General features: G+C 41.1%; 5 protein-coding genes across 5 annotated transcripts; 4 read left to right on the top strand and 1 right to left on the bottom strand.

The window, feature by feature from the left end:
• Positions 1-6559: 6559 nt before the first annotated feature.
• BCR41DRAFT_399849 (hypothetical protein) lies at positions 6560-8498 on the top strand (the record flags this gene model as incomplete). The annotated part of the gene is made up of 3 exons (XM_022029100.1): positions 6560-6763; positions 7425-7526; positions 7617-8498. 3 exons carry the CDS (start codon positions 6560-6562, stop codon positions 8496-8498), a joined length of 1188 nt encoding a protein of 395 aa, XP_021877786.1.
• An 801-nt stretch (positions 8499-9299) lies between these two features.
• Positions 9300-10909, top strand: BCR41DRAFT_360459 (hypothetical protein; the record flags this gene model as incomplete). Its single annotated transcript, XM_022025365.1, has 1 exon — positions 9300-10909. A coding segment is annotated over exon 1 (1489 nt), but the record flags the coding sequence as incomplete, so codon positions are not given.
• Positions 10910-14640: 3731 nt separating this feature from the next.
• BCR41DRAFT_389021 (hypothetical protein) lies at positions 14641-15681 on the top strand (the record flags this gene model as incomplete). The annotated part of the gene is made up of 4 exons (XM_022028077.1): positions 14641-14918; positions 15064-15302; positions 15506-15577; positions 15654-15681. The coding sequence occupies exons 1-4, from the start codon at positions 14757-14759 to the stop codon at positions 15679-15681; spliced, it is 501 nt and encodes a 166-aa protein (XP_021877784.1). The 5' UTR covers positions 14641-14756.
• Positions 15682-15836: 155 nt separating this feature from the next.
• Positions 15837-17818, top strand: BCR41DRAFT_360458 (hypothetical protein). The gene is made up of 6 exons (XM_022025364.1): positions 15837-16085; positions 16159-16350; positions 16762-16836; positions 16859-16952; positions 16975-17082; positions 17292-17818. Exons 1-6 carry the CDS (start codon positions 16053-16055, stop codon positions 17504-17506), a joined length of 717 nt encoding a protein of 238 aa, XP_021877783.1. The 5' UTR covers positions 15837-16052; the 3' UTR covers positions 17507-17818.
• An 888-nt stretch (positions 17819-18706) lies between these two features.
• Positions 18707-20208, bottom strand: BCR41DRAFT_360456 (hypothetical protein). Its single transcript, XM_022025363.1, has 2 exons — positions 19130-20208; positions 18707-19002 (listed from the first exon to the last, which is right to left on the bottom strand). Exons 1-2 carry the CDS (start codon positions 20180-20182, stop codon positions 18733-18735), a joined length of 1323 nt encoding a protein of 440 aa, XP_021877782.1. The 5' UTR covers positions 20183-20208; the 3' UTR covers positions 18707-18732.
• Between the last annotated feature and the right edge of the window lie 3081 nt (positions 20209-23289).

Raw genomic sequence — 23289 nt, 5'->3', positions numbered from 1 at the left:
TATATATATTGATTACAGTGGTCTACCATATGATACGATACATTCTACTTGATTGGTTACATTTTACATATACACTTTATCCTCTCTCAATTCAAACGTATTCAAAAAAAAGAAGCTCCTTATTGTCTCTCTATCCGATATCTTTATTGTATTCTATCCAATGCAATACAAATGAATATCATGACTATCCTATACTCTATACAAATGTGAGACAGACAAGCGTAATGGTCAATAACAGCCATATCCAACCGATATCCTTGACCTTGACCTTGACCTTGACCCCCCGAACCCTTCTCAGGTCCTTGCCACTTTCACCTGAAAATAAAAAAAAGAAATGACCATTACTGGACCTAACATGTGGGAACCCTTTTAATATAAATGTGGTGTTTGTTGCCGCAACATTTTCCATCATACCGGAACACCCATGGGTGGTTAAAAAATAATATGGAGTATTCAAGTGGAGTTGAGGCGAGACCCTTTAGGTCTACTAAACGTAAGAAAAAGAAAAAGAAAAAGAAAAAAAGTGGGCGTGTGCGGTCTATGAGGGCAGAGCGGGGACTTTTTTTTTTTTTTTTTTTTTTTTTTTCACCTTTTGCCCAAAAGGCTGAGATGGCCGGAGGAGGAGGGCCGTATCGGAAATAAAGCCCGTGCTCTGGCTGTCCGAGTAACCCTAGTGCCCACATAACACTCTCCGGACTAGAGTTGATTTACCACATTGATTTTTGAACAGCATCCAGAAAACAGAGACCCCGTTTTGTTTGAATGAACGGTGGAGTGGAGAGACAATATCCTGGATTCCTAAAATCCCATCTCCAAATCTCCATATGCATGTCCCCCCAACCCCCAACCTCTCCCCTTCCCCTCTTTTCCATTCAACCTATCTCTGCTACCGCGTTTAGCTTGCCGTTTGGCTCTTATTTTCGAATTACAGCGGGGTGAATTCTACAGCCTACTCACAGCAGTCCATCTGCCAAAAATAAGATCCTTTCATTCTCTCTCTCTCCCATGATCCATCAGTAACGCCAAGGGTTTTTTTTTTTTTTTATTTCCCTTCTTTCTCCTGGTGTAATCTGTAATAGGTTAGCAAAGGATCTTGAGTATCCGTCTATTTGATTAATAGGAAGAGGATCATCACTGTTTTTTTTTTTTTTTTTTATTGCTCAAAAAAAAAAAAAAAGATCCTTCCACTGCCACTGCCACTGCCACTGCCACTGCTAGGTTTATATTATAATTTACTTTACTATTCCACCAATTATTTGTCAAACGAAATAAAGGACGACAACCAAATTGTCAATAAGTGCCCCTCATGCTCACATCATGGCAACTCTTCTGGCCAACCAAATATCATAACGAATCCACATAATTACATATATATATATAATATATTTAATGGAAACATCTATTTTATATAAAGTAATGTTTGGTGGATTGATGGTAGATGTATATATATATATATACATATTTATTATAGATATAGTATTTATTTGTTAGGAGATATCACCAATGATGACTGAGCAGCTCGTCCTTGTCACTTGCCACGTTTAAAGTGTTTGGACAAGCCGAAACTCATTCCGACTAACGTCATCTGATGGTGGCGAAGATCCGCACATCTTTAGGTTACCGTAGGAAAAGAAAAAAAAATCTCTAGCAGAAGCGTATAATTATATGCATCTCATGCGTCGCATGGTGGCGAAGACCGTAGGGAAAAAACTAATAATATACATTCTCTCTAAGAAAGAAAGAAAGAAAAGCTACACGTGTTTTTTTAAATATTTTACCATGGCAAATGATTTAGTCATCTCTTGGGTTTAACATGGTCACTTGGACAAAAGAGATTTTTATTACACGTTCACCTGACTTTCCTTCCCTTCCCTTTCCCTCCGTTTCCTTCCCTTCCCCCTCGTTTGATTTACAGCCACGGATAAAAACGTACATGTAATTTAAAAAGTGTCACATCAATGTGTGACAGAGTGGGATAGACATGTGCCGTCTGTCCCACCCTGTGGTAATCATCGTACATGAATAGATCAATTCAACTATTCAAATCATGTGGAATGGACAAAACAAATAAAAAAAAGAGAGCATGCTTGCAACTGGCATTACCAAGCAAGGCAGGCCGAATATAAAACATGTAATACAAATTTTATTTTTGTCCAACCAAATTGGCATGACCTTTTTTTTTTTTTTTTTTTTTTTTTTTTTTTAAAAAAAAAAAGACTTGAGCATCAGCATCAGTATCAGCATCGCAAATAAATCGCCATGTGTTGTGATTTGCATCGCTTCCGATGCTTCTGATTTTTGATCGTTTAACAACCGATCGAATGGAAATCACGTTCCATCACCATGAATCCTGGCCAATTAATGTCCTTGTGTAATAAGCATGTCAGTTCCCATGGATGGTATTGCATTTTTTTATTTTAAATGGACTGAGCGTCCGACCATATTGAAATATCGCAGCACTTTAACTGATCCATAACTACAGCTGACCATGGTATATATATTTATGTATATTGTATTTATACATTTATACACTATCTGAGCAAGAGTGAAAGAAAAAAAAAAAAAAAAAAAAAAAAAAACTAAAAAGGCTAGACCAAGTTGAAAACTAAAGGTCTTTATTGGTAAAAACCATATCCGTTTTCCACATAAGCCTGTCAAGCATAGCAAAACAAAGAAAGGGCAAAAAGGTCAAATGCAAAAAGATTAAGCATCGCTGGAATATGAGATCTCAAATCCAATTCGACTAAAACTAATCGGTTTTAGACCAATCAACAATCTGCAATGCTCCCGATCTTCAAACCTCCCCTTCCTCCCCCTCTCTTCTCCTTATTCTCTTCTCCCTTTCTTCTCTTGCTCTTGCTCTTGCTCTTTTTCTCGTTCTTACTTTTGAGTGGACAGAGTGGATATATACTTTTTTTTTTTTTTTTTGCTGTGTTTGCTCATCTGTCTCCACATTGTTCAACTGTTTGAAGTTGGCTCATACCAAGAGGCGAAACAGCAAAACCGTTTTGAATCTTGGAGATCTTGACAAGAATGGGCCCTCAAAAAAAGAAAAAGAAAACCGAAAAAAATAAAGCATACATGTATATATACATTCATGTCACGGGTATCGTTGGTTATATGGCTTATGATATGTATGACATGATATGAGATACGATAAAAGAAGGAGAAGAGCAACGTTTGGGCTTGGACTATCAAAAGAAAAAAGAAAGGAGGGTGCATTCATGTTTTGTTTTCACCAGAAAGCACTCTTTTTCTTTCCTTTCTAGATGAAATGGGTCTTGGGGATTGGCGTTTTTGCCTTTTGGCGATAGTTAGGAGGACTTTTCTGAATATCTCATGTACGCATTGGACATCTAAGCAAACACTCCCCCCCTGCCAACACCTCCGCGTTTGCCATACCATGCACATCTATTAATGTCCATAAACCAAAATACTGGAATATAAAATTTATCCACAAAAGATGAATGGTCCACACCACTCCAGTAAACATGGATACGCATGTTACTGTTCATGTACAGTACATGTAAAATTGTTAAAGTTATCAATTCACCCCCTTACGTTTCAACTTTTTGCTTTTCATGTAAGCAGACAGGCAGCCAGGCAGCCAGGCAGCCACCAGTTCCCCCCCTCCTCTACCCCTTCACTCCCCGATATTCCTCTTTGCTGATTTAGTTTAGATTCATGTAGAAATGAGCCTCTCCTTCTCTCTCGCTCTCTCTCTCTCTATTCACCACCCTCTTTCCTCAATCCCTTATTTTGCTCTCTTCCCCGCATAATAACCGCATAACTGCATAACTTGCTTTACATGGGCTTTTTTTTTTTCTCTCTGCTCCTCTCTTACTCTCACTCTCACTCTCACTCTCATGAAGTATATTCACTATATATATATATATATGTATATATACACGTTTTTATGGGTAGAAAAAGAGCTTTCAGACCTTTATTTTTTCTTTTTATTTCTTTTTATTTTATTTATTTATTATTATTATTATTGAGCGCTCTTTTTTTTTTTTTCCTTTCTTCATCGAGATCTATAAAATAAGGAGATCGGGTTGTAGAAGAGAATAAAAAATAAAATAAAAAGAAAGAGTGAAGATAAAGAGGTACATCATGATTTTTCTCGATTCAGGGGGGGGTGAAGGGACCGGGTAAAGTATATACAAAACGTAACGGGATCATGGATGGACGTTGTCAAGAGAAAATAAAAATAAAAAATAAAAAGCAAAAAAATGTTTATTTTCTTTACAAAGAGTAAAAGACTGCGCTCTAAAATGTGCGTATGCGCGCTATTCAAAGCCCGATCTACTCAAACCAAGATTTCTCCAAGATTTTGTTTATTCTGCTTATTTTGTATAGAAAGAGAAGCATGCATAATGGAGCCATTGCTTTGCTATTTTGCTACTTTGCTACTTGAGAAAGCCCAGATCTAAATAAATCGTATATACATTGGATCGCGATTTCTTTATATTTTCTATTTTATTTTTTATTTTTTTTATTTTATTTTATTTTTTTTTCGTTATGCATTCAGCCCAAAAACATGGCAACCCCGATGGAATCCCCGATATATCCTTGGCTCTCTTTCTCCCTTTTCCCCTCTTCCAATTTATGCAATCGGCGATTGTTAGTCGTTTTTGTTTTTTTGTTTTTTTTTTTGTTTTTTTTTTTGCTCATTCTAGAAAGTGTATTTCGACTTTACTACTGGGAGCAGAAAAAAAAAAAAAAAAGTGTGGTAGTTAAAAATAATAAGGATCGGTAAGAGCAGTCTAAATCTCGATTTGGATCGGGGGCATTGAGAGAAGAAAGAAAGAAAGAAAGAAAGAAAGAAAGAAAGAAGAGGAGGGGAAACCAGGAAGAGGGAGCCGAGGCTTTTGCTATGCTTCGAAACGTGTAATTGAACAAAAGTATTATACATATATATATCATATACACTATATATATATCTAGTGATATAATATACTTTATATAACCAAGCCAAGAATAACCCTTTGTCATCGTAACAGTATACTTTGGATTTAAAAAAAAAAAAAAAAAAAAAAAAAAAATCAGCTCTCACATTCCTTTAAGCAACGGATCTCCCGATCCATTAATGCATTAATAATGAAAAGAAGGGGTTGTCAATAACATAAAGAAGATTAAAGGGAGTTGCCTCAATTCAGAAGTTCCTAAATTGCGATTCAGGAGCCAACTAGCCCACATAAGCAATATTTATTATTATTATTATTATTATTATTATTATTATTATTATTAGAATCGCTTGGCTGGTTCCCTACGTCCTAGGAATGATGGCTCTCAATAGTATATACGTTATATATTTGTAATATCTCGTTTCCTCACGTCATCTGGAATCAGGGACTCATTAGTGCATATGGATCCATACTTTTTAGAAAGGAGTGCCTAATTGTCTTATTTATATATATAAATCTTACTTCTTTCATCCATTTCACCATAGACTATGTCTGCATCGTATATCACCAACTAAGGTCCTATTGCAGTCTTAAAAAAAAAAAAAAGTTGTGTGAGTTCGTGGTTGTTCTTTATTCATTTACTTAATCTCCAAAGGAGACAAAATTGCCACGTTTTTTTTTTTATTATTTACATTGTCATTGGACAGTGGGGTTTCTCGCGCGTAACTTTGTTTAAAGTTACAGGAACATTGTCGATTAACATTTGGCGATGACGTCTTGTAACGTTGAATAAAAAAAAAAACGAGACACTTTTTTTATGAAAAAGAAAACCTAATTTGTAAAGTTTCTCTAATATCCTTTAATGACAAGGAACAGCTCTGGAGACAACCTCTTAATTGACAATAGGATGAGTTTCTGGGATGTGACATAGTAGACTAACATGACTAGAAACCGAAAGCGTCATAGGAGCTCTTTTTTTTTGATTTTGATTTGGTGGCTAATTATTTCTTCCCCCCACATCCATCTCCCACAAACTTGTCCGTCAACTTGACATTTGACCTTCTATCTTTGAATCTCGGAGGTAGCAGGTTGACATGAAAAGATAAGAGAGGTTTTTTTCTTTTCTTTTTTTTTTTTTTTTATTTTTTTTTATTGGCCAACAAGGGCCTGCATCATTGTCTAGGACATACACACTCAGAAAATAGCTACAGAATATATCACATTACCTAGGAATGACCCCGTTACTCTCTCACTCCAACGTATGTACTCATGTTTCTTCAAAGAGTGCATCAAGACAAACGAATGGAAAGATCCAGCCTAGATTTCTTGCTTCCTCTGTCGGTCGATAGGAATCAAGTCAAAACTCTCTTCTCTGCAGCATAATCCACGCCTAGTTTTTTTTTTGTAACATTTCCCAGATGTAAGAGTTTACAAGCTTCCAAGTGGCAAAATATATCTAAAGGACATATTGCAAGCTAGCTTATATTCACCAACTATTTGACCTGTGCTTCTAGTTCAAAGGATGACTCACAAAGCGGCCAGAGGTCCTAGCTACGGCATTGAGGACAGCAGAAAAAGAGGGATTCGACGCCTCCCAACTACCAGATTGGCTCACATAGGAAGGAGATCATTGCAACTTTGGAGGCAATCAAATGTCAGTGGGGGCTCATATGAATTTGCTGTTACCAGGATTTGGGTTCTTGGAGATATCTTTTATGCACTATCAAAAGACATCAGTCCATGTCACATTGATGATGTGGTATGAATCGGTATCTCTGTCTTTGCTGACGACTATCCCTGCCATCCTTGACAACTTCGACATCTTCAGCCACTTGCACTTCGACTTCAGAACCAATGTACATTGATCCAATGCTTATGCTTGAGAGTTCAAAGAGGTTTTGGGGAAATTCTAGTAGTTCCCTTCAGTATTATTGTCTAAAAGCCAGACAGTTTCCATACTACACTTTATAATATTTCTCCATCTTTTTCCTTTTTACTCAAAAACATAATTTCTTATCCTTTTGAGGAAGATGTATTTTCAATTATGATTGACACCCTGAGAGACGCAGTTACATGCACGTTTAGAGTTGGAAAGAGTGCGCAGTAGTTTCTGAAACTCAATTTCTCTGTCGACACAAATTCCGGCCACATCGTCGTCTTTTTTTTTTTTTTTTTTTTTTTTTTTTATCGCTCCATCTCTCGCAGCATGGACAACCTTAAGCTGAATCCCTTCGAGATCCCGGAAATCTTCTTACACATTGCCGAGCTGCTCGAGCAAAGAGACTTCTAAACTGTATCCACGTCTCCAGGGCTTTTCATATAACTCTTATCGGACTCACTTGGAGGATAATCACAATCGGACAGGGAGGAGAACCTGACAGCAAAGCAGTGCAGAAGCATAACGAATACATTGAAGAAATTACATTTGAAAGCTACAAGTTTAATAACTCATTTCCAGAGAGGCATGAGCCGTTACATAGGCTTCAGTCCATCACATACACATGGTGGTGCTCATAGCCCGAACCGATCCACGCCATCAATCAGATCAAGGCCCACAGCTCCATCATCACTAGCTTTCATGCAACCGAATGTATTGAGTATCCGCCAGAGCTCTGGAAGGTTTTGTTAGAATGCACCAACCTCAACCACTTGAAGATTAATCGCAAAGATGTCGATGTTGGAGTTGACTTATTCCTACAAGTCTACTAGGAGCTTCGGCACTTGGAATTGGACCATGTAACCATTCACCAGCTCCCTGTCAATATTCTTAGTACAGAGCACAGTGAATATATTTTCTCAAATAAACACACACTCCGTATTGACCATGTCAGGATAGCCGACCTTCTGCATTCGTACAGCGACTGGTATTGCCTCGGGATGCAAGCAAGGAGCTGCCCAGCATTGTGTTCACTGGACATTAAGGGTCACAGCCGAGATGAAGGAGACTTCTACAAGGTAGCGCTCCTTCAGCATCCTTGGACTCTGAATAATCTGTCAGACCTACGTGCCTATATCACAATCGAGGGCGAGGATATAGCAACGCTTCTTAGACGGATGAGTGAAATAAAATGGCTATGCCTCCCTGCGTGTAAATTCGGTCAGCTCTCTTTGCAGGAGTTGCTAGCTGACAAGCAAGAAGTGATGGATAATGGACAACTAGTACGAAAGACAAGGTTTTGGAGGCTTTGTGAGACAGTTGAGACGCTGGTATTCGTGATAAATAACGGTATTGGTGGCCAGACTATTTTATCAAAATGCCCACGACTGAAAATACTGGATGGATTTGTAATTACAGTATCAGAGATTGTCGATGGAACAGAATGGGTTTGTACTAGGTTAACTCGCTTGAATATCTATCTTAGGGCAGATATTGATCAGGAGACTGAGGGAGGGATGGCAAAGGCACGTATTGCGTTTAGACAACTAGGTAAACTGACTCGGCTTGAAAGTCTTGACCTAACAGGATGGGACCCAAGGAGTCTAGATAGACGGAGACTGGACATGAGATTAAGAGCAGGTCTGGATGAACTAGCCAATCTGAAGAGACTAAATTGCCTAAGCTTCAGATTTGATCGCTGCCAGCGAATATAGCTTGAGGATGCGACATGGATGATGAACAACAGGCCAAAGATCAGAGGTGTGGGTGGTGTTCTGAACGGTGAGGAAGAGACAGCTGCTTTGCTGAAAGGGCTCCTTAAATCACATAACATATCCAATAGAAGATAGAATATAGAGGAAAGTATTACCAGGTCATACCCTGATATAGAGACAGAGATCTTACACATGGATCTTTTAGTGCACATCTACTTCCTGATAGCTGTTATTCGACCTAAATGATAATGAAGGTGATAAGAGTCGCCACAGTAATGAACATATGCGCAAAGCATTGCCATTGCAGAAACTATCCAAAAGTGGAGAACATCTCCCCAACTTGGATAGCCTATGCGCAGCATGGGTTTGTCTCAAAATAGGGCCTTTATTTTGCTGCCCAACGAGTAGTGCAGCAACTTGATCTACTGTAGGTTTAGATGAAGGGATAACTGAATCTCGTCTTTGTTTGATTCGTCCTTCTTCTTTTTCTTGCTATTGCTCCTTTCTCTTAAACGATTCTTTTCACAACGTTGAGATAAAGTAGATGCAATGGTTAGTGGAATTCAATCTCGCTTTTGACGTATAAACCTGACTTAAAATCAAGCGTAGAAATGAATACAGTATTCTATCCAATTTGAAAAAATAATAGCCGCACATTTATTTGGCAGCCTCCTTAAGGGAAATGTCATAAATGTGAAAGATTTGTCCCTTCACTTTTAGGGAGGTTGCTAATTATTTTAGTGACGATTTATTTCGCGCTTTTTGGATAGGATAGATTTGTCTTGAAATCAAGCGTGGACTGTAAAATCCAGCCACATTTGTTTTTCTCACTCCATCGACTTTGTTTCTTCGCAACATGGACAACCTTAAGCTGAATCCCTTACAGATTCCAGAAATCCTCTTACTCATTGCTGAGCTGCTCGAGCGAAGCGACCTTCTGAACTGTATCCGCGTCTCCAAGGCTTTTCATAAAACTCTTATCAGCCTCATATGGAGGAAAATCACTGTCGGACCGCAAGGAGATCCTAATAGTAAAGCAGTACAGAAGCACAAGGAATACATTGAAGAGATAACATTTGAGTCTTACACCTTTAAGGCTTCTTTCCCAAAGAAGTATGGATCACTGCAGGGACTCAAGTCTATCGTATTTGGAGATGAATGTAAATGGTCCAAACCAATCCACCTTTTCAACCATATCAAGGCTTATGGCTCCATCATCACTAGCCTTTGCTTGAACGAAAATATTAAGTTTTCGTGTTCGTCAGAGCTCTGGGAGGCTTTATTGGAATGCATCAATCTCAGGCACTTGGAGGTTTATGGCAAAGTTATTGATGTTGGAGCCGATCTATTCCTTCAAGTATGCAAGAGACTTCATCACTTGAAATTGGAAGAAGTGTCCATCCAGCTACCTATCAACTTCTTTAGTAATGAGGACAGCGAGTATATTTTCCCAAACATACGCACACTGTGTATTTCGAATGTCAGGGTAACCAACCCTCCGCATCCGTACAGCAGCTGGTATTGCCTCGGGATGTTAGTAAGGAATTGTCGAGCATTGCGTTCATTGGACATTGAGAGCTGGGACGAAGAAGATCAGTCAGACTTCTACAGGGTATTCCTTCAGCACCCTTGGGCTCTGAATAACTTGTCAGATCTATGTTCCTGTGAGATAATAGAAGACAAGGATATGGCGGCAATTCTCAGACGGATGACAGGATTAAGGCAGTTAGACCTCCCTTATGCTATATTCGATCAGCTCTCTTTGCAAGAGTTGCTAGCTGACAAGCAAGAAGTGATGGATAATGGACAGCTAGTACAGAAGACAAGGCTTCGGAGACTCTGTGAGACAGTTGAGACGTTAGTGCTCGCTGGAGATAGCAGTGTTGCTCAGGCTATTTTATCAAATTGTCCACGACTGAAGAGACTGGAAGGATCTAAAACTACAGTATCAGAGATTGTCAATGGAGCAGAATGGGTATGTAGTGGATTGACTCACTTGAGTATCACTCTTGAGGCAGATATTGATCAAGAGACTGAAGAAGGGATGGCAAAGGCACGTATTGCGTTTAAGCAGCTTGGCAAGCTGACTCGGCTAGAACATCTTGACCTAACACAGCTCTACAGTCGGACACTGGACATAAGACTAAGAGCAGGTCTGGATGAACTAGCCAATCTGAAGAGACTAGATACGCTAAGGGTTACAGATTATCAGCAGCGAATGCAGCTTGAGGATGCGACATGGATGGTGAACAATTGGCCAAGATTTAGAGGCGTGCATGGTGTTCTGAACGGCGAGGAAGATGCAGCTGCTTTGCTGGAAGAGTTCTTTGAATCACATAACATAATCTAGATAATAATGAAGGTAATAAGAGCCACCACAGTAATAAAAATATGTACAAAGCATTGCATCGCAGGAACTATCCAACAGAGAGTAGCTTCCCAAATTGAATATCTATGCAACATGCGTTTGTCTCAAAATAGGAACTTTCTTTTTATTTTTTATAGCTGCCTTATGAGTTGTGCAGCAACTTGGTTTACTTTAGGGGAGCTGGATTAGTTGAAGAGGTTGGTGAATCTCGCCTTTGTTTGATTCCTATTTGTTCTTTTCCTCACTATTACTCCTTTCTATTATACGTTCCTTTTCACAGCGTTGATATAGAGGGAGTATACAATGGTTCTCGGAATACTGCATCCGCCATTGTGCTGTTGCCAGGGTTCCCTCGCCTGGCTTGGTGTTAAACTTTTACTTTCACAACTATACGTCCCGGTGTCAAACATTCATCAGTCATATCCCTTTCCTATCCACGCTCTAAATCTTTGAACGGTATGTGGTTAACATTGCTGAGTGTTTGACAGGATGCTAGACGACTGTCTAGCTCGAAGAGGTTATGTGAGCCATATTCATATCTGTCTGCTCAATATGGCAGAAAGCTGGGGGTGGCGGAGCTGATGATAGTTGAGCTGAACTATAGTGCTCGTCGGCTCGACAGCTATCGATTGCTGGTAGAGAGGAGGAAAAAGAATTGAAAAGAGAAAATAGTACTTGAAAAAGAAAGTATAGCAACTAATTCTTTGAAGATAAAACAGGCGAATATTGGACAAAGAGTAATATGCTGCTGTTGCAAATAAAAGTTCGCGTCAGCTATTAGCTATTGCGTTGATGAGCTGTGGATGACCGAACCACAAAGCGCTATTGGCAATGAACAACATGTTCAGAATGACAGTATTTAATCAGCCACAGGGAAAGACAAAACCTAGCCAATCAAATGGAGATGGTGGCGAATCGTCAAGCACAAATTGATGGTATTTGCCACCATGTGTGAAAAGTATTAAAAGGGCTCTGAATTTAAGGGCTTTATCTTTTATGCATGGCATGTGGCCATTGTTTCAGGCATGGCGCTCTACCAGAACACAGTTACTTTATTGGTGTCCGGAAAAAAACCAAAGAGACCGCGATACCAGAACTGCAAGACAGCATGTGCAGAAATAGATATATCTCTATTGTTTTATTAGTGGTGTCTTCTCGGGGGCCAACCGAAAGCTTGCTGTCTTTTGTTCGACTGGTAGAACATGCTCCTTATCTGAGCCAGTTCTTCATTGGCTGAAAAGGAAACATCTACAAGACTATTCCATTCTGGCCAAATCCTCAAAAAAAAAAAAAAAAAAAATAAAAGGCCGATAATAATATATAAGATGCGCCTGAATTGTGGTTGCCTTTCGTCCAAGAATGCCCTCTAGCCTTGTCTATCGACTGAAGGTAGGGAGATCGCTGTTGGTAGAGTCCCGATCACGACAAGCATAGAATACCTTGCAAGCACATGTATCTAGTAGAGAGGGCCCAGGACAGGTTTGAAGTCATAACGCAATGCTGGCCCCATACGTGCCCAGCCAGAGCAGATCTCACTATTTTACCTATTATACTGCTGTGCGGAACGGAGGGAACTTTTGTGTGCTGAAAAAACACCCGAATTTTTTGACCCAGACATTTTTTGTATGCCGGCGTGTCAGATGCTGTATTCAGGCTAAATTTACAGAATAGCGCAAAATAACCACCAAGGACAGCAAGTGTTATTCTTCTATGGAAATACACCTCCGTCTCATCCCTTCATTCCTTTGTATCGACTCGTTCGGATGGGGCTGAAAAGATATCATGTGCTATTTCATCTTCGCCATATCCTCAGAACAAAAAAAAAAAGAAACATATATATATATAGCCGTTGATAGTAACACCGAGGATACGACCACAAGCTGGGATATTTTCTGAAGGCTGGTATGCCAAGGAGATCGAGAGTTGTTTATTATGGTTGCTATGTGGAACCTTTTATTAGGCCCTGCCATAGCCGTCACTAATTAATCTGATATTACGGATTAAAATGAAAGTTTCTTTTGAGGAACCTCCAAACCCTGGGACATAACAAAAGGATATGGCCTGGAAGGAACATGGATATCAGCTAGAAGCACTTTTTAAAGCCATATCTCCATGCGCGTGTAGAAATTCCAACATATGGAAACATAACTTTTTGGAGTTGCGGGGCCAGAACTTTAAAGAAGCTTGTTTGGGATAACACCAGGGGAAGAATGAAATAGAATATCATGTGCAATGGGGGGGCTTTAATAAACGCGAGGCTACATGGGAGTCGCCCAGAAACTTTAAACAAACTCGTACTATTGAATACCATTGGAACTCAAAACGCATATTTTGATTGTTTTAATTCAAAAAGACTATACACCCCTAGGTGGACTTCCGAGCCTTAGGTCAATTCAATCGGCCAAACAAATCTCTTCAGAAGTTAATCCACTTTTTAAAAAGAAATGGTCTGGCAAAGGTGAATGTGATGCTGGCTTGACATGGGCAGAGCAGCGTGCTTTGATAGATCTGTAGCGTTTGTGTCAAATTCACGGCATTCTGACCGAAAGATGTGAGATGTGGCTATTTATCTGCATCGTGAGTTGACCAGCCGCAGCAGTATTGGACATAAAGTTTAGCTTCGTATTAATATATAGTGTATTTACGGATTGAGATTCAGATGGTCCAACAGATCACCTCATACTCCTAATGGACTATTCTCGTTGCTGCTCGAAAATCCTCGGATACTGCTCGGTTAACCGGCGCTACTCGATTTATTGGGGTTTGTATCACTGCTTGGATTCGAAAGTCCACCATAGCCATAATCCAACGCCACTAGTATTCATTCGTATATGGAGTGATGAATCCGAATGCTCATAACGCTTTTTTTACAGGGTCATGGATGGAAGCTTTAAATGTGGTTGGTTGCCAGAGAGAAGGTGTGCGTTCTTTCTGCAGTTCTCAAGGAGCGCTACAGAGAGATGACGCCACCAATGCTCAATGTTATAAATGCTAGATAACCGTTGCTGGGAACACAGCAAAGACCAGAAAGAAGTGCATATGACATGGATCCACTTGGATCGAGACATGTGTTTTCAAGGACTCTTAACCATTAGCGGCGCATATGCTATTTTGTACGCAGGCAAGCTCAATCATACTCTTGATCTGATATAGAACTTCAATGATCACTACCGAGGCATAACACCATTAGTCTGGTCAACGAATGGAATCCTTTATCTTGTACAGCGCGCGCTGGTTACAGACCTTTGTTTGTCCCACTCACCGCGGACAGAGCGGTTGACAGTTATGGAAGGAGGGTATGAGCAATTCCTTTCCTGTAACAATGTGCCTTCAACATGAGACACAATAATGAGTTATAGCACTAATCGTGTGGCGCTTGAGGGAGAATATGGGTTGACTACTGGGCGACTGTAAAGCGCTGTGATAGAGCATTAATTACATATTCAATCCAGATTTTTGATAGTTCTTCAGTTTTTTATCGTTGAGCGAACCATAAATGACGTTTATGACATCTAACCAGTGTATTAAATTTTATTGGCTCTGTTGCTGTTTGTGTTCCCTTCATTTATTATCTCTTGGGCCCCTGTCCATCCAATCCATAGTCCACGTTCCCAGAAACCTACTACAACACAGACTATTGATGCTCTCAATGGCCAATGGATTGTTGCTCTTGTCCCTTTGGCAATCTGTCCTCTGTGCTTACTGGAAAGGAAAGCACATTTTATTTTAGAAGCAAAAAAAATACTCTTTCGATCGAAGGAAAACATTTAAAAGGAATTCTCCCGCGCCCAAAAAGTGGATTCTGTTTCCTCGATTATCCATCTACCTCACTTCCTTCACCTTTTTTCCATCCAACAGACACATATCCTCTCCTCATTTTTTCATAACCAATGCGTGTTGCCACTTTTTTGTTCGCCACTTTGGCTCTAGTTGCCTCGACTGTCATGGCAGGTCCCAAGACTGTTGATGGCAATAAGAAGTACCACAGCAAGCCCATTGTCATCAACAAGAAAGTCTTCCAAACCTCGAAGGTCCCTTTCATCCCTCATAGTGTACGTTCAATACTGGAGGCCTTGAATGCTCGGAGGAGAAAATAAAAATACATAACGGTGTTTCACTCTACTCAACACTAACACCATCACTTGATATACTGCTTTCTTCAATGCACAACTTTCAATTTGAATATGGTTTCAACAGGGCACTGGCTTGTTCGCCAATTGGGTTGGATTGAATGTAGATTTCAAGTATGTCAAACCTGTCTTTGATCTTGTCAACACTACTAAGGACTTTGGTAACGGAACCTTGATCTCCCGTGGAGAGTCACATATCACTGTAATCTTGCCCACGGAGTATGATCAGATCCTTCACCCTGCTGGTGTGACCATTGAAGAGATCAACGCCCTTGCCTCACACAAGAACCGTCTTCAGCGCTCCAGGTTCGAACCGAGTGCTTGGGTCGTGTCCAGATGGTGACGAAGGCGGATGGTGTCTTCCAACAGTCTCTCCAGATCATTCTCAAGAACTACCGTGACTTGACCCGTTTCCGTGAGGATGTTTCAAGCTGTATGTGAAGAAAGGAGGAAACCCCGCTCTGTTTGACCCTGAGAATTTCAAGCCCCACAATCACCCTAGGTTACAGACACCGTGATATCCATGCAGAGGATGGCGTCTTCAAGGGCAAGAATGCTTGCATCCACAAGATTGTTTCCAAGTAAATAAATGTATTAATAGTTAATAAACATAAACATTTTAATCAATTTTTTTTTTTTTTTTTTTTTTCAGCATAGACCCTTATCCCTTTCATTCAGACTCTAATAAAATTAATAAAATAAAGAACAAAAATTGTTCTCACATGTGTGGATTTGATCGGAATTCACTTCGCCGTGCTCCGGTAACTGAAATTAAAATTTGACAAATAGACACCCTACCTCAACGGGTGTGAGTCCGACCTGAATCGAATTACTCATCCACAAAAACACACACCCCACAATTCAACACTGGTTCTCATGCAAATGTCTTTTCATCTCTTTTTCCTCCTTTCTCTACTCATCACTCCCTTTTTCCCTTTTTCCTTTTCTTTCTTTTATAACAAGTTCCCCCTCCGTCATTCCGTCGGTCTTTTAGACTTCTTGTTGCCTTCCTTCTGCAGCATTACCATTACACAAACTTCTTTTTTTTTCTCCGAAATGACAAGCCTACTCTTCGAATCAAGTGGTAAGGTCCAGTGGCTCTTCCTCTTCTCGTCTCTTCTGCCAAATCCTTTCCAGGCATTGACCACTTTACGAACAAGAGTTTATGGGGCAGCAAATAGACGCACAACTCAACAGCCTCAGTATCAGACACAATACCATCAGAAAATACCATCCTTCTTTTGCCAATCAACCTCTCGGGAACTATAATAGTCATCTTTTCCCATCATCATCATCATCATCATCATCTTCTTCTTCTTCGCTTGCCAAAAACAGTAGTCATTTTGCCTCAAGGGTAACAGTATCCCTTCTATCTCTCAAGCCCAAGATGAGTTCACGATCTTTAACAGTGGCACGCTCAACACAACATCCTTCTCTACTCCTATTCTGGTACCCATGGAGTTGATATTTCCGAATACTTGATGCAGCGTCAAGAATATTACGCTCGCGAGGCCTCGTTCGAATCAAGATAGACATGATGGACTAGACCCATCGGGATTTCTCAGAGTCATTCCAATTGAACACAGATCGTGGTGATCTGAATAAAGTCGATTGGAAGATCATTTAGAACAGAGGCATCACAATCGTAGCTACTACTTTGTTATATCACAAACAGACCTCACAGTCATCTGCAGAAGCAGGGACACGGGCACGAGAGCTTTTCAATTATTACATCGCAATCGCAATGGCAATCGCAAGCGAATAGCAACATTCAGGATCATGGGTTGAGATGAAGAGGGCATCATCACAGCAGGAACAAGTCATGATAGATCTTGATATGGTGCTTTTCTTCATAAAGATAGCAGGAAGAAGCAGTAGCATGGGATCAAGTCTGGGATGAGTCGATTGCGCCTACAACTTACAACTCCATAAAGCAGTACTCCACTCCAGACCAGAGTAGGTTCATCATTTCATAAAGGAGCAGCATTATGGCCTTCCGGAGCTGAAACAGATTCCCCGGAATATGGAGCCATATATTACAACCCTCTTCAGTACCATACTCCACCGCAACAACCAATCCATTCCGGTTATCTCCAATCAGCGCAAGTGTCGACAACGGCTGCGAGTCCCTCAAAATGAGCGGATAGAGGAGCTTTCAAGACCTCAGCTATTACCACTACTGATCCACAGCCGCAGAAACAAAGCATAATCAGGATATGGTGAAAGAAGAGGATCACTCAAAACTGCGGCTTTATGTTTGATGTAAGGGTTTCGTCAATTCACCCGATATCTCAGACCCTTCACATCTTTTGTCACTGACTACATCAACAGCGGAGGTTATACCATCGCAAGGTGTCAGATCCACATCAGCATCAGACTTCATACCAGCATCTTCACTACCACTAGTACTACCACAGTCCCAACCCATTCTGGAGTGTCAACCAATTGAGCGTCCAGACCAAGGCTACAATGATGATGTTTTTGAAGGTGATATCTTCAGGCATGGATGAGACGCTTGCCCAGGAGAAGCAGGAAGCAGATGAACGAGCCAGGGAAAAGAAGAGCAGGAGAAGCAAAAAGAGGCTATAGAGGAAGAGAGTCAGAAGGATAGTCCAATGATGAAGCAGAGCGAAAAGCTATACATGAGTAGCGCTTCGGAGGTGAACGCATTGATACATCAGTTGGACCGAACAGAGCCAGAACAAGGGTCAAAAAGCTCGAGTGCAAGTATAGATGTTTTAATAAGACAACTTTTAGATCATAAATAACTAATAGACAATGGCCGGTTTTGTATTTATCTAACAAGTCTAGCATTATATTTGAAATAAGGTGACTGCCATTGGATGTGATTGCATTGTAAACAAACAGTTATGCGCTTTGGTTGGATATTCAAAAGACGGAGGGCAACACAATTAAAGAGACGAAGAGAAAAAAGAGCATCCTCATGGCGTTTCAGAGAATCAGTTGTATGTATCCATGACCACCGTTTTTGTTTCTGCTTATGATATAATGGTAACGTATTTTCAATTTTTTTTTATAAACAAGCATCATTCCATCACCACCAAATAACCAATACAAAACAATTAAAAAAAGGGCCTCTGCCTGTCATGAGCACATCGGCCGCCATTCAAGCCTAACCTTAGGCAATTTAATTGGCTTTAAGTAGACCAGGCTGTGCTAAAGTTGAGGCTACCTGTTCTTTATCTTGTTTTTTCAAAGGCAATATATTAACTATAGAGAGAGCAGCGACAGCTTTGTTTGACTCTCGAAATGTCCCCTTAAGCTTGAAAGCGAATTCATTTTGTCCCAGCTCTCTTGAAAGCTACGAGATCCATTTGAAGCGGATCAGATAGGCCCGAGGAGAAGTTGGTCACCATTTTGTGTCGTAACAAATCATCAATTCAATCAATGTTTTTTTAAAGGCGGTAATAAAGTTTGCTTATTTGGGACAGGAAATACGTAGTAATTTGAGGTATAATTGCTCTGGCAGGAGTTCAGGCAAGCAGGTTGCGACAGATCTTCTTGAAAGCAAACAAGAGGGTCCAGCTGGTTTTAGAAGATACTTAAGGACCCTAGAATGGTAAAAGGCCAAATTACCTTATCTGTTGATCTGTACGGTTTTTAAAGTTAGTCCAGAAATTCAGGGGCAAAAGATTAGAGAGGATGGATACAGGAGACGAAAATAAACAGAACTTACAAATTTTTTGTGGGTGTGCCGGCACCCAAATACTTGTGTCTAGCGTCGTGCGCGCTTTGCAGCCGGAGCAGGCGACTCTTCCGTGGGCTTGTACTTTGCAGGCCTCTCTTGCCTCTCAATTTGAGCAAGACCGATTCTTGCGATGTTTTCCGCCCCTACTGCGTCACAGTCGAAGAATACCTTACATGTCCGGCAATATTTAGAGCGAGGGTACACCGTCTCTAAAAAGCTATCGCAGAGGGGTCGGGGACAGCGGGCGCTGGTGTAAAATTCGTGCGCTCCTACAGCGAAGTGTCCGCGTGCTTTGACCTAAGCGTTTCAAATGGCAGTCGTTTATTAGCAAGGGTTTTATGGCTTTCCAGCTTTGCTTAATTTTTTAAAAACAGCCATACCTGTGTGACAAGATGTCTCGTTATAGCAGTGGCTTGCTGGGAACTCCTTTACTACTTTCAAAGGACCCTAGGCCGACGACAAGTACTCCTTTATCCCCAAGCATCTTCAACACTCGCTGTACCGCGTAGTCGAACGTAGCTCGTTGAGCCTTTCGTAGGTCCCATTTTTTTTTCAGGTGCCATCTGGACTCGTAGAACTCTTGAAGCACATCCAAATTCGTTGATCCTGTCTGTGTCTGAGACTCCTCGTTCATCCATTGAAAGTACTCATTATACGTATCCCTTCCAAACACAGGGATGGCGCTCTCAACCTCAATCATTCCTTTTTCACGCTTCCTTTTGTTCAACAGGTGATTGAAGCGGAGGACAGGGAGGTACAAGAACCTGCTTCTCACCTTTACCGTTTGCCGCAAGTTAGGGTTGTGAGGGTCCAGCGAGGAAAACGTAAGGGCGTTAACAATACCAGGATCACATCCGACGATAGTTGTGGTGTTTGCGGATGGGCATCGCCCTGGTTTGTTGAATGTGAGCTCAACGTTTTCAAGCAGCTTGGAGCTCCTCTTCCAGTTTATGTTTGCATAGTCTTCATCTGTTAGGTCTTCACCGGCCGCCTTTGAACACGTCGTGTTGAGAAATCCCTGAGAAAGCTCCAGTCCTTGGCTGGGGTCTTCTTCATCTACGTCAGACTGCTGCTGTCTCTTCGTCTGGGTTGTGTCATAGGCAAGTAGATTCAGAACTAGACCGTTGGTAGAAATCGTTCCTTTGAGTTTGAACCGAGTTAGATCTTTGTCCTGTGACTGCAGGGATACTTTGTCTTGATATCCACGAACCATGCGATCACCTCCAATGTCACAAAAGAGAGCCTGTATCAAAACCCCTTTTGTTCCCTGTACACACTCATACATTGCAGTCTTGGAAGGATTATTGAGAGGCAGAATATGCTCCAGCAGCTGCTTGGTATCTTCGTTCGCCCAGAGGATGTCAACTAAGGCGTGTTCAGACAGATACACATACCCGGGTGGCCAGGGAGACGTAGGAAAGTCTGAGTATTTTTTCACTTTTTTGTTCTCCCGCAAAAAAAACTCAATGTCGCTCATATCTTCGTTTGTTTTCTCGACATCAAACTAGAAAAAAAATAAAAAAAGAGTCTGAATAAAGAGCATTCGATTGCAGAATATGCATGAAAATACCCCTACACAAGCTATACCATTGCGTTCCTGTAGTGCTGCCTTAATGATGTCTGTACTTGGCCCATTAGTAAGTCTGACGCTCTTGGAAATGTGATCTTTTTGGGATCAAAGCCTTGGACGTCCCCCAATGTGATGTCTATTTCCTTTATTGGGGAAAGTTCAGTGGTGGCCTTGAAATGTTCATAAGCGAGGAGATAATGGGGCGTTTCTACCGCCTTTCCTTGTTTTTTTGCCCTCGCGTAAGCTGAATTGGGGCCACCTTGACCACTCAAAAGAAGGGTGGCGAGACGGAAGGAATAATCATTGCTATCCAAGACCTCGTCCAGTGCCTTTTTCCTCGACTTTGCTGCCCCTGGTAACCGCATGATCCTCTCAATGTCCAAGGCAATCGCCCAGTATGCATAGCGGCGTAGTCGGTTGAGGACAACAACTGCCCCTCGGATCTGGCTTGCAATACTATCCCTTTCATCTGCGTCCAGTCCGCCTTTCCTTGCCATGGAGGCCTTAAGGGACCCAATTGTTAAGGCCTTGATAGGGTGCTTACTGCTGTAGCTGTGATCAACCTTCGTAGCATCCTTCAAGTTCCTAATTGGTGCACCTTCTTTTTTAGCCCTGTGGGGCTTCTTGCCTTTGTGCTTCCGCTTTTGTTTTTTCTGTTGCTTCTTTTTTGCCTTTTTCCGACGTGGTGGATGCTTAAGGCCCGGCCTATCGTGCTGACGACAGTTACTGATATCAACTGTGCGCCCATTCAATATGCTCGGCTTGTCAGAAAAGATGGGCCGGAACTGGTTTCTATGTGACCCTTCCGCTATATAGAATGATGGTACGCCTCTACATTATTCAAGAAAGGGACTAACGATTAGTATTGGGGACGTCTGGTTTCAAGGCCAAAAACTATAGCTTGAGCTTTCTTACGTTCTGCGGCGCTGCGCTCGCCTTTGCTGAGCCATTCTATGGCGAAGATCCTTTTCATTGAGTAGACGCTGCTTGAAGTTATCGAACTCATTGTTCGATGGTAACGCTTGGGCCGACGTTTGATGGCCGGAAGTAAAAATGCGGAGAGCTACACTGAAACGGCCTTCCTCAGAAGCTACGTTCCTTCCCAACACCTTATTAGCTTCCCCGAGGTAATCTTGAGGCATTTTATTGTAGTTCTTGTTCCACGCAATCTTTCGAACTAATCGAAGATTATTAACCGGGCCTAACGTCTCGAGGTTCCTTGAGTAGTCATTGCCTGCGATGGCACAGAATAACACCAGATGCGCGTGTGTTGGCAGTCTTAGTGCTTGGATAACGTTGTCTACGTCGTAAACCCCAAACTTCCGTCTACGGTGCGGAAGGGGTCGCACTAGGAAGCAGACTCGTTCGTACGCAAAAAAATTAGAGTCTTGGGATATCACGATCCTATCATTCTCCTCATCATGGCACCCTATGCATGGGTCCGCTTCATATGCACACAGACAGACATCGAAGACAGAACTAAGGCCTGTTGCCAGCTGATCCTTGTCCTGGACGCTCAGGGTGTGGACTTCTCGAAGACCCTTCTGGATGCGCCTCATGACTTGAGGACGAGTCCATACCCCACTCCGAGAATTTCTCTCGAAGGTGCTCATATTGTTCTCCAAAGCGTCCATATTTTTTTGTCTTATGGCTTGCCGTTCTGTCCTTGCTTTTTCTTTCTCAGTACAAGGTTCCCCATCAATATGTATAGTCAGGTTGTCCGTTGTGAAAAGATCCTTTATCTCGAGTGCCAGGGACCTTCCTACATCAATGATGGTTTCGTTTTTCATCTTTGCATGGACGACTCTGCGGAGGATGTCGTAATAGAACGTACCGAGGAGATCTAAATGAACAGAATGGTCAGGATTTGCCGCCAAGAAAGTGCCCACGTCAGTTTCCGAAGGTAAAACCCCGCGATCCGCAACCAGTTTGAAGAAGGACTTCAGCCCCATGGTCAATATCTAAGCGAAAAGAGAAAGAAAAAAGGAAAAATGGTGGTGATGAAAAGAAATGAAAAAGAAATGAAAAAGAAAAAAAAAAAAAAAAAAAAAAAAGAGCGACAAAGGTATAAAAGGATGAGCTTTTTTATGGTGTAAAGATTCAAAGCGAATAGATAAAGAATATTGAGGGAAAGATACAGGAACAAGTGGCAGTGGTAAAAGGGATGGGACTTTGAAGGAGGAAGACAATGATCCCTTTTTATATCCTGGATTGATGATGAGTTTTATCATTGTCTCATATAGTTTTGATATCGATCCTTTGCTTCACAGGCCACATCAATCTTTATTCAGTTCCTTTGTTTGGATTGGGGTTTTGTCCCAGTCAATAGCAGAGATTGACAAATAAATACAAGCTCTCGCATGAACGGCAGATTGGAAATAATAACATTGAGATACCAAAGTGAGCATTCGAAAAAATCATCTCCATATACAGCATACAGTGTCGATGTCGATCCTTTTTACACAATTTTTTTTTTTTTTTTTTTCAGTTTCTTTTGTTTGCACTGGCTCTCGTTTTGTGCTTTGTGAGGAATTTAATGAATAAAAGAAGATTTATAATTTTGAACAGGGGTAATAAATGCATTAACAGATATGACTTGGTGATTATATCCTTTCAAAGGTAACAACTAAAGAAAAAAAAAGTCTTTTTTATCAGAGAATGGGTTCAGATGTCGTTCTTTGCTCCAACAGCCCCAATACTATTGCGTTAAAGCAGAGATATTCGTTGGCTCTCAGGTTCCGGCATCAATGGCGGAGATAGGTGATGTGCTTATTGCTTGGAGTAAAAGCTAGCTAAGCACCCTTTCTTACTGGACGGTGCCTTGTTAATGGTGATATTACGCAGCGCCTTGTGGATGGAGGGAGAGCAGAAGCGAGAGTGGTGGTTTTTGGCGGTCGTTTGGTGTGTGTATGTGCGAACTTGATAGTTGATACCAATCACCAAAATATATGCATTTAGAATTACAGAAGCGAGATTAATACCGACGCGTTTCATCCTTTCCTAGGGATTGTTAT

The sequence above is a fragment of the Lobosporangium transversale genome (assembly GCF_002105155.1).
Source record: "Lobosporangium transversale strain NRRL 3116 chromosome Unknown BCR41scaffold_43, whole genome shotgun sequence".
In the NCBI taxonomy this organism is placed as follows: domain Eukaryota; kingdom Fungi; phylum Mortierellomycota; class Mortierellomycetes; order Mortierellales; family Mortierellaceae; genus Lobosporangium; species Lobosporangium transversale.
Note: the sequence above shows the minus strand (reverse complement) of the source record. Positions and strands in the feature narration are given on the sequence as shown.

What these genes read in the sequence shown, in the direction of transcription:
- BCR41DRAFT_360458 (XM_022025364.1), top strand. Translation starts at nt 16,053, where the DNA reads ATGACAAGCCTACTCTTCGAATCAAGTGGTAAG. An exon ending in GTAGTCATTTTGCCTCAAGG is followed by an intron (nt 16,351 to 16,761) that starts GTAACAGTATCC and finishes GCAAGCGAATAG; the next exon opens with CAACATTCAGGATCATGGGT. An exon ending in GCAACAACCAATCCATTCCG is followed by an intron (nt 17,083 to 17,291) that starts GTTATCTCCAAT and finishes CCGATATCTCAG; the next exon opens with ACCCTTCACATCTTTTGTCA.
- BCR41DRAFT_360456 (XM_022025363.1), bottom strand. Translation starts at nt 20,182, where the DNA reads ATGAGCGACATTGAGTTTTTTTTGCGGGAGAACAAAAAAGTGAAAAAA. An exon ending in CCTTTGAAAGTAGTAAAGGA is followed by an intron (nt 19,003 to 19,129) that starts GTTCCCAGCAAG and finishes TGAAACGCTTAG; the next exon opens with GTCAAAGCACGCGGACACTT.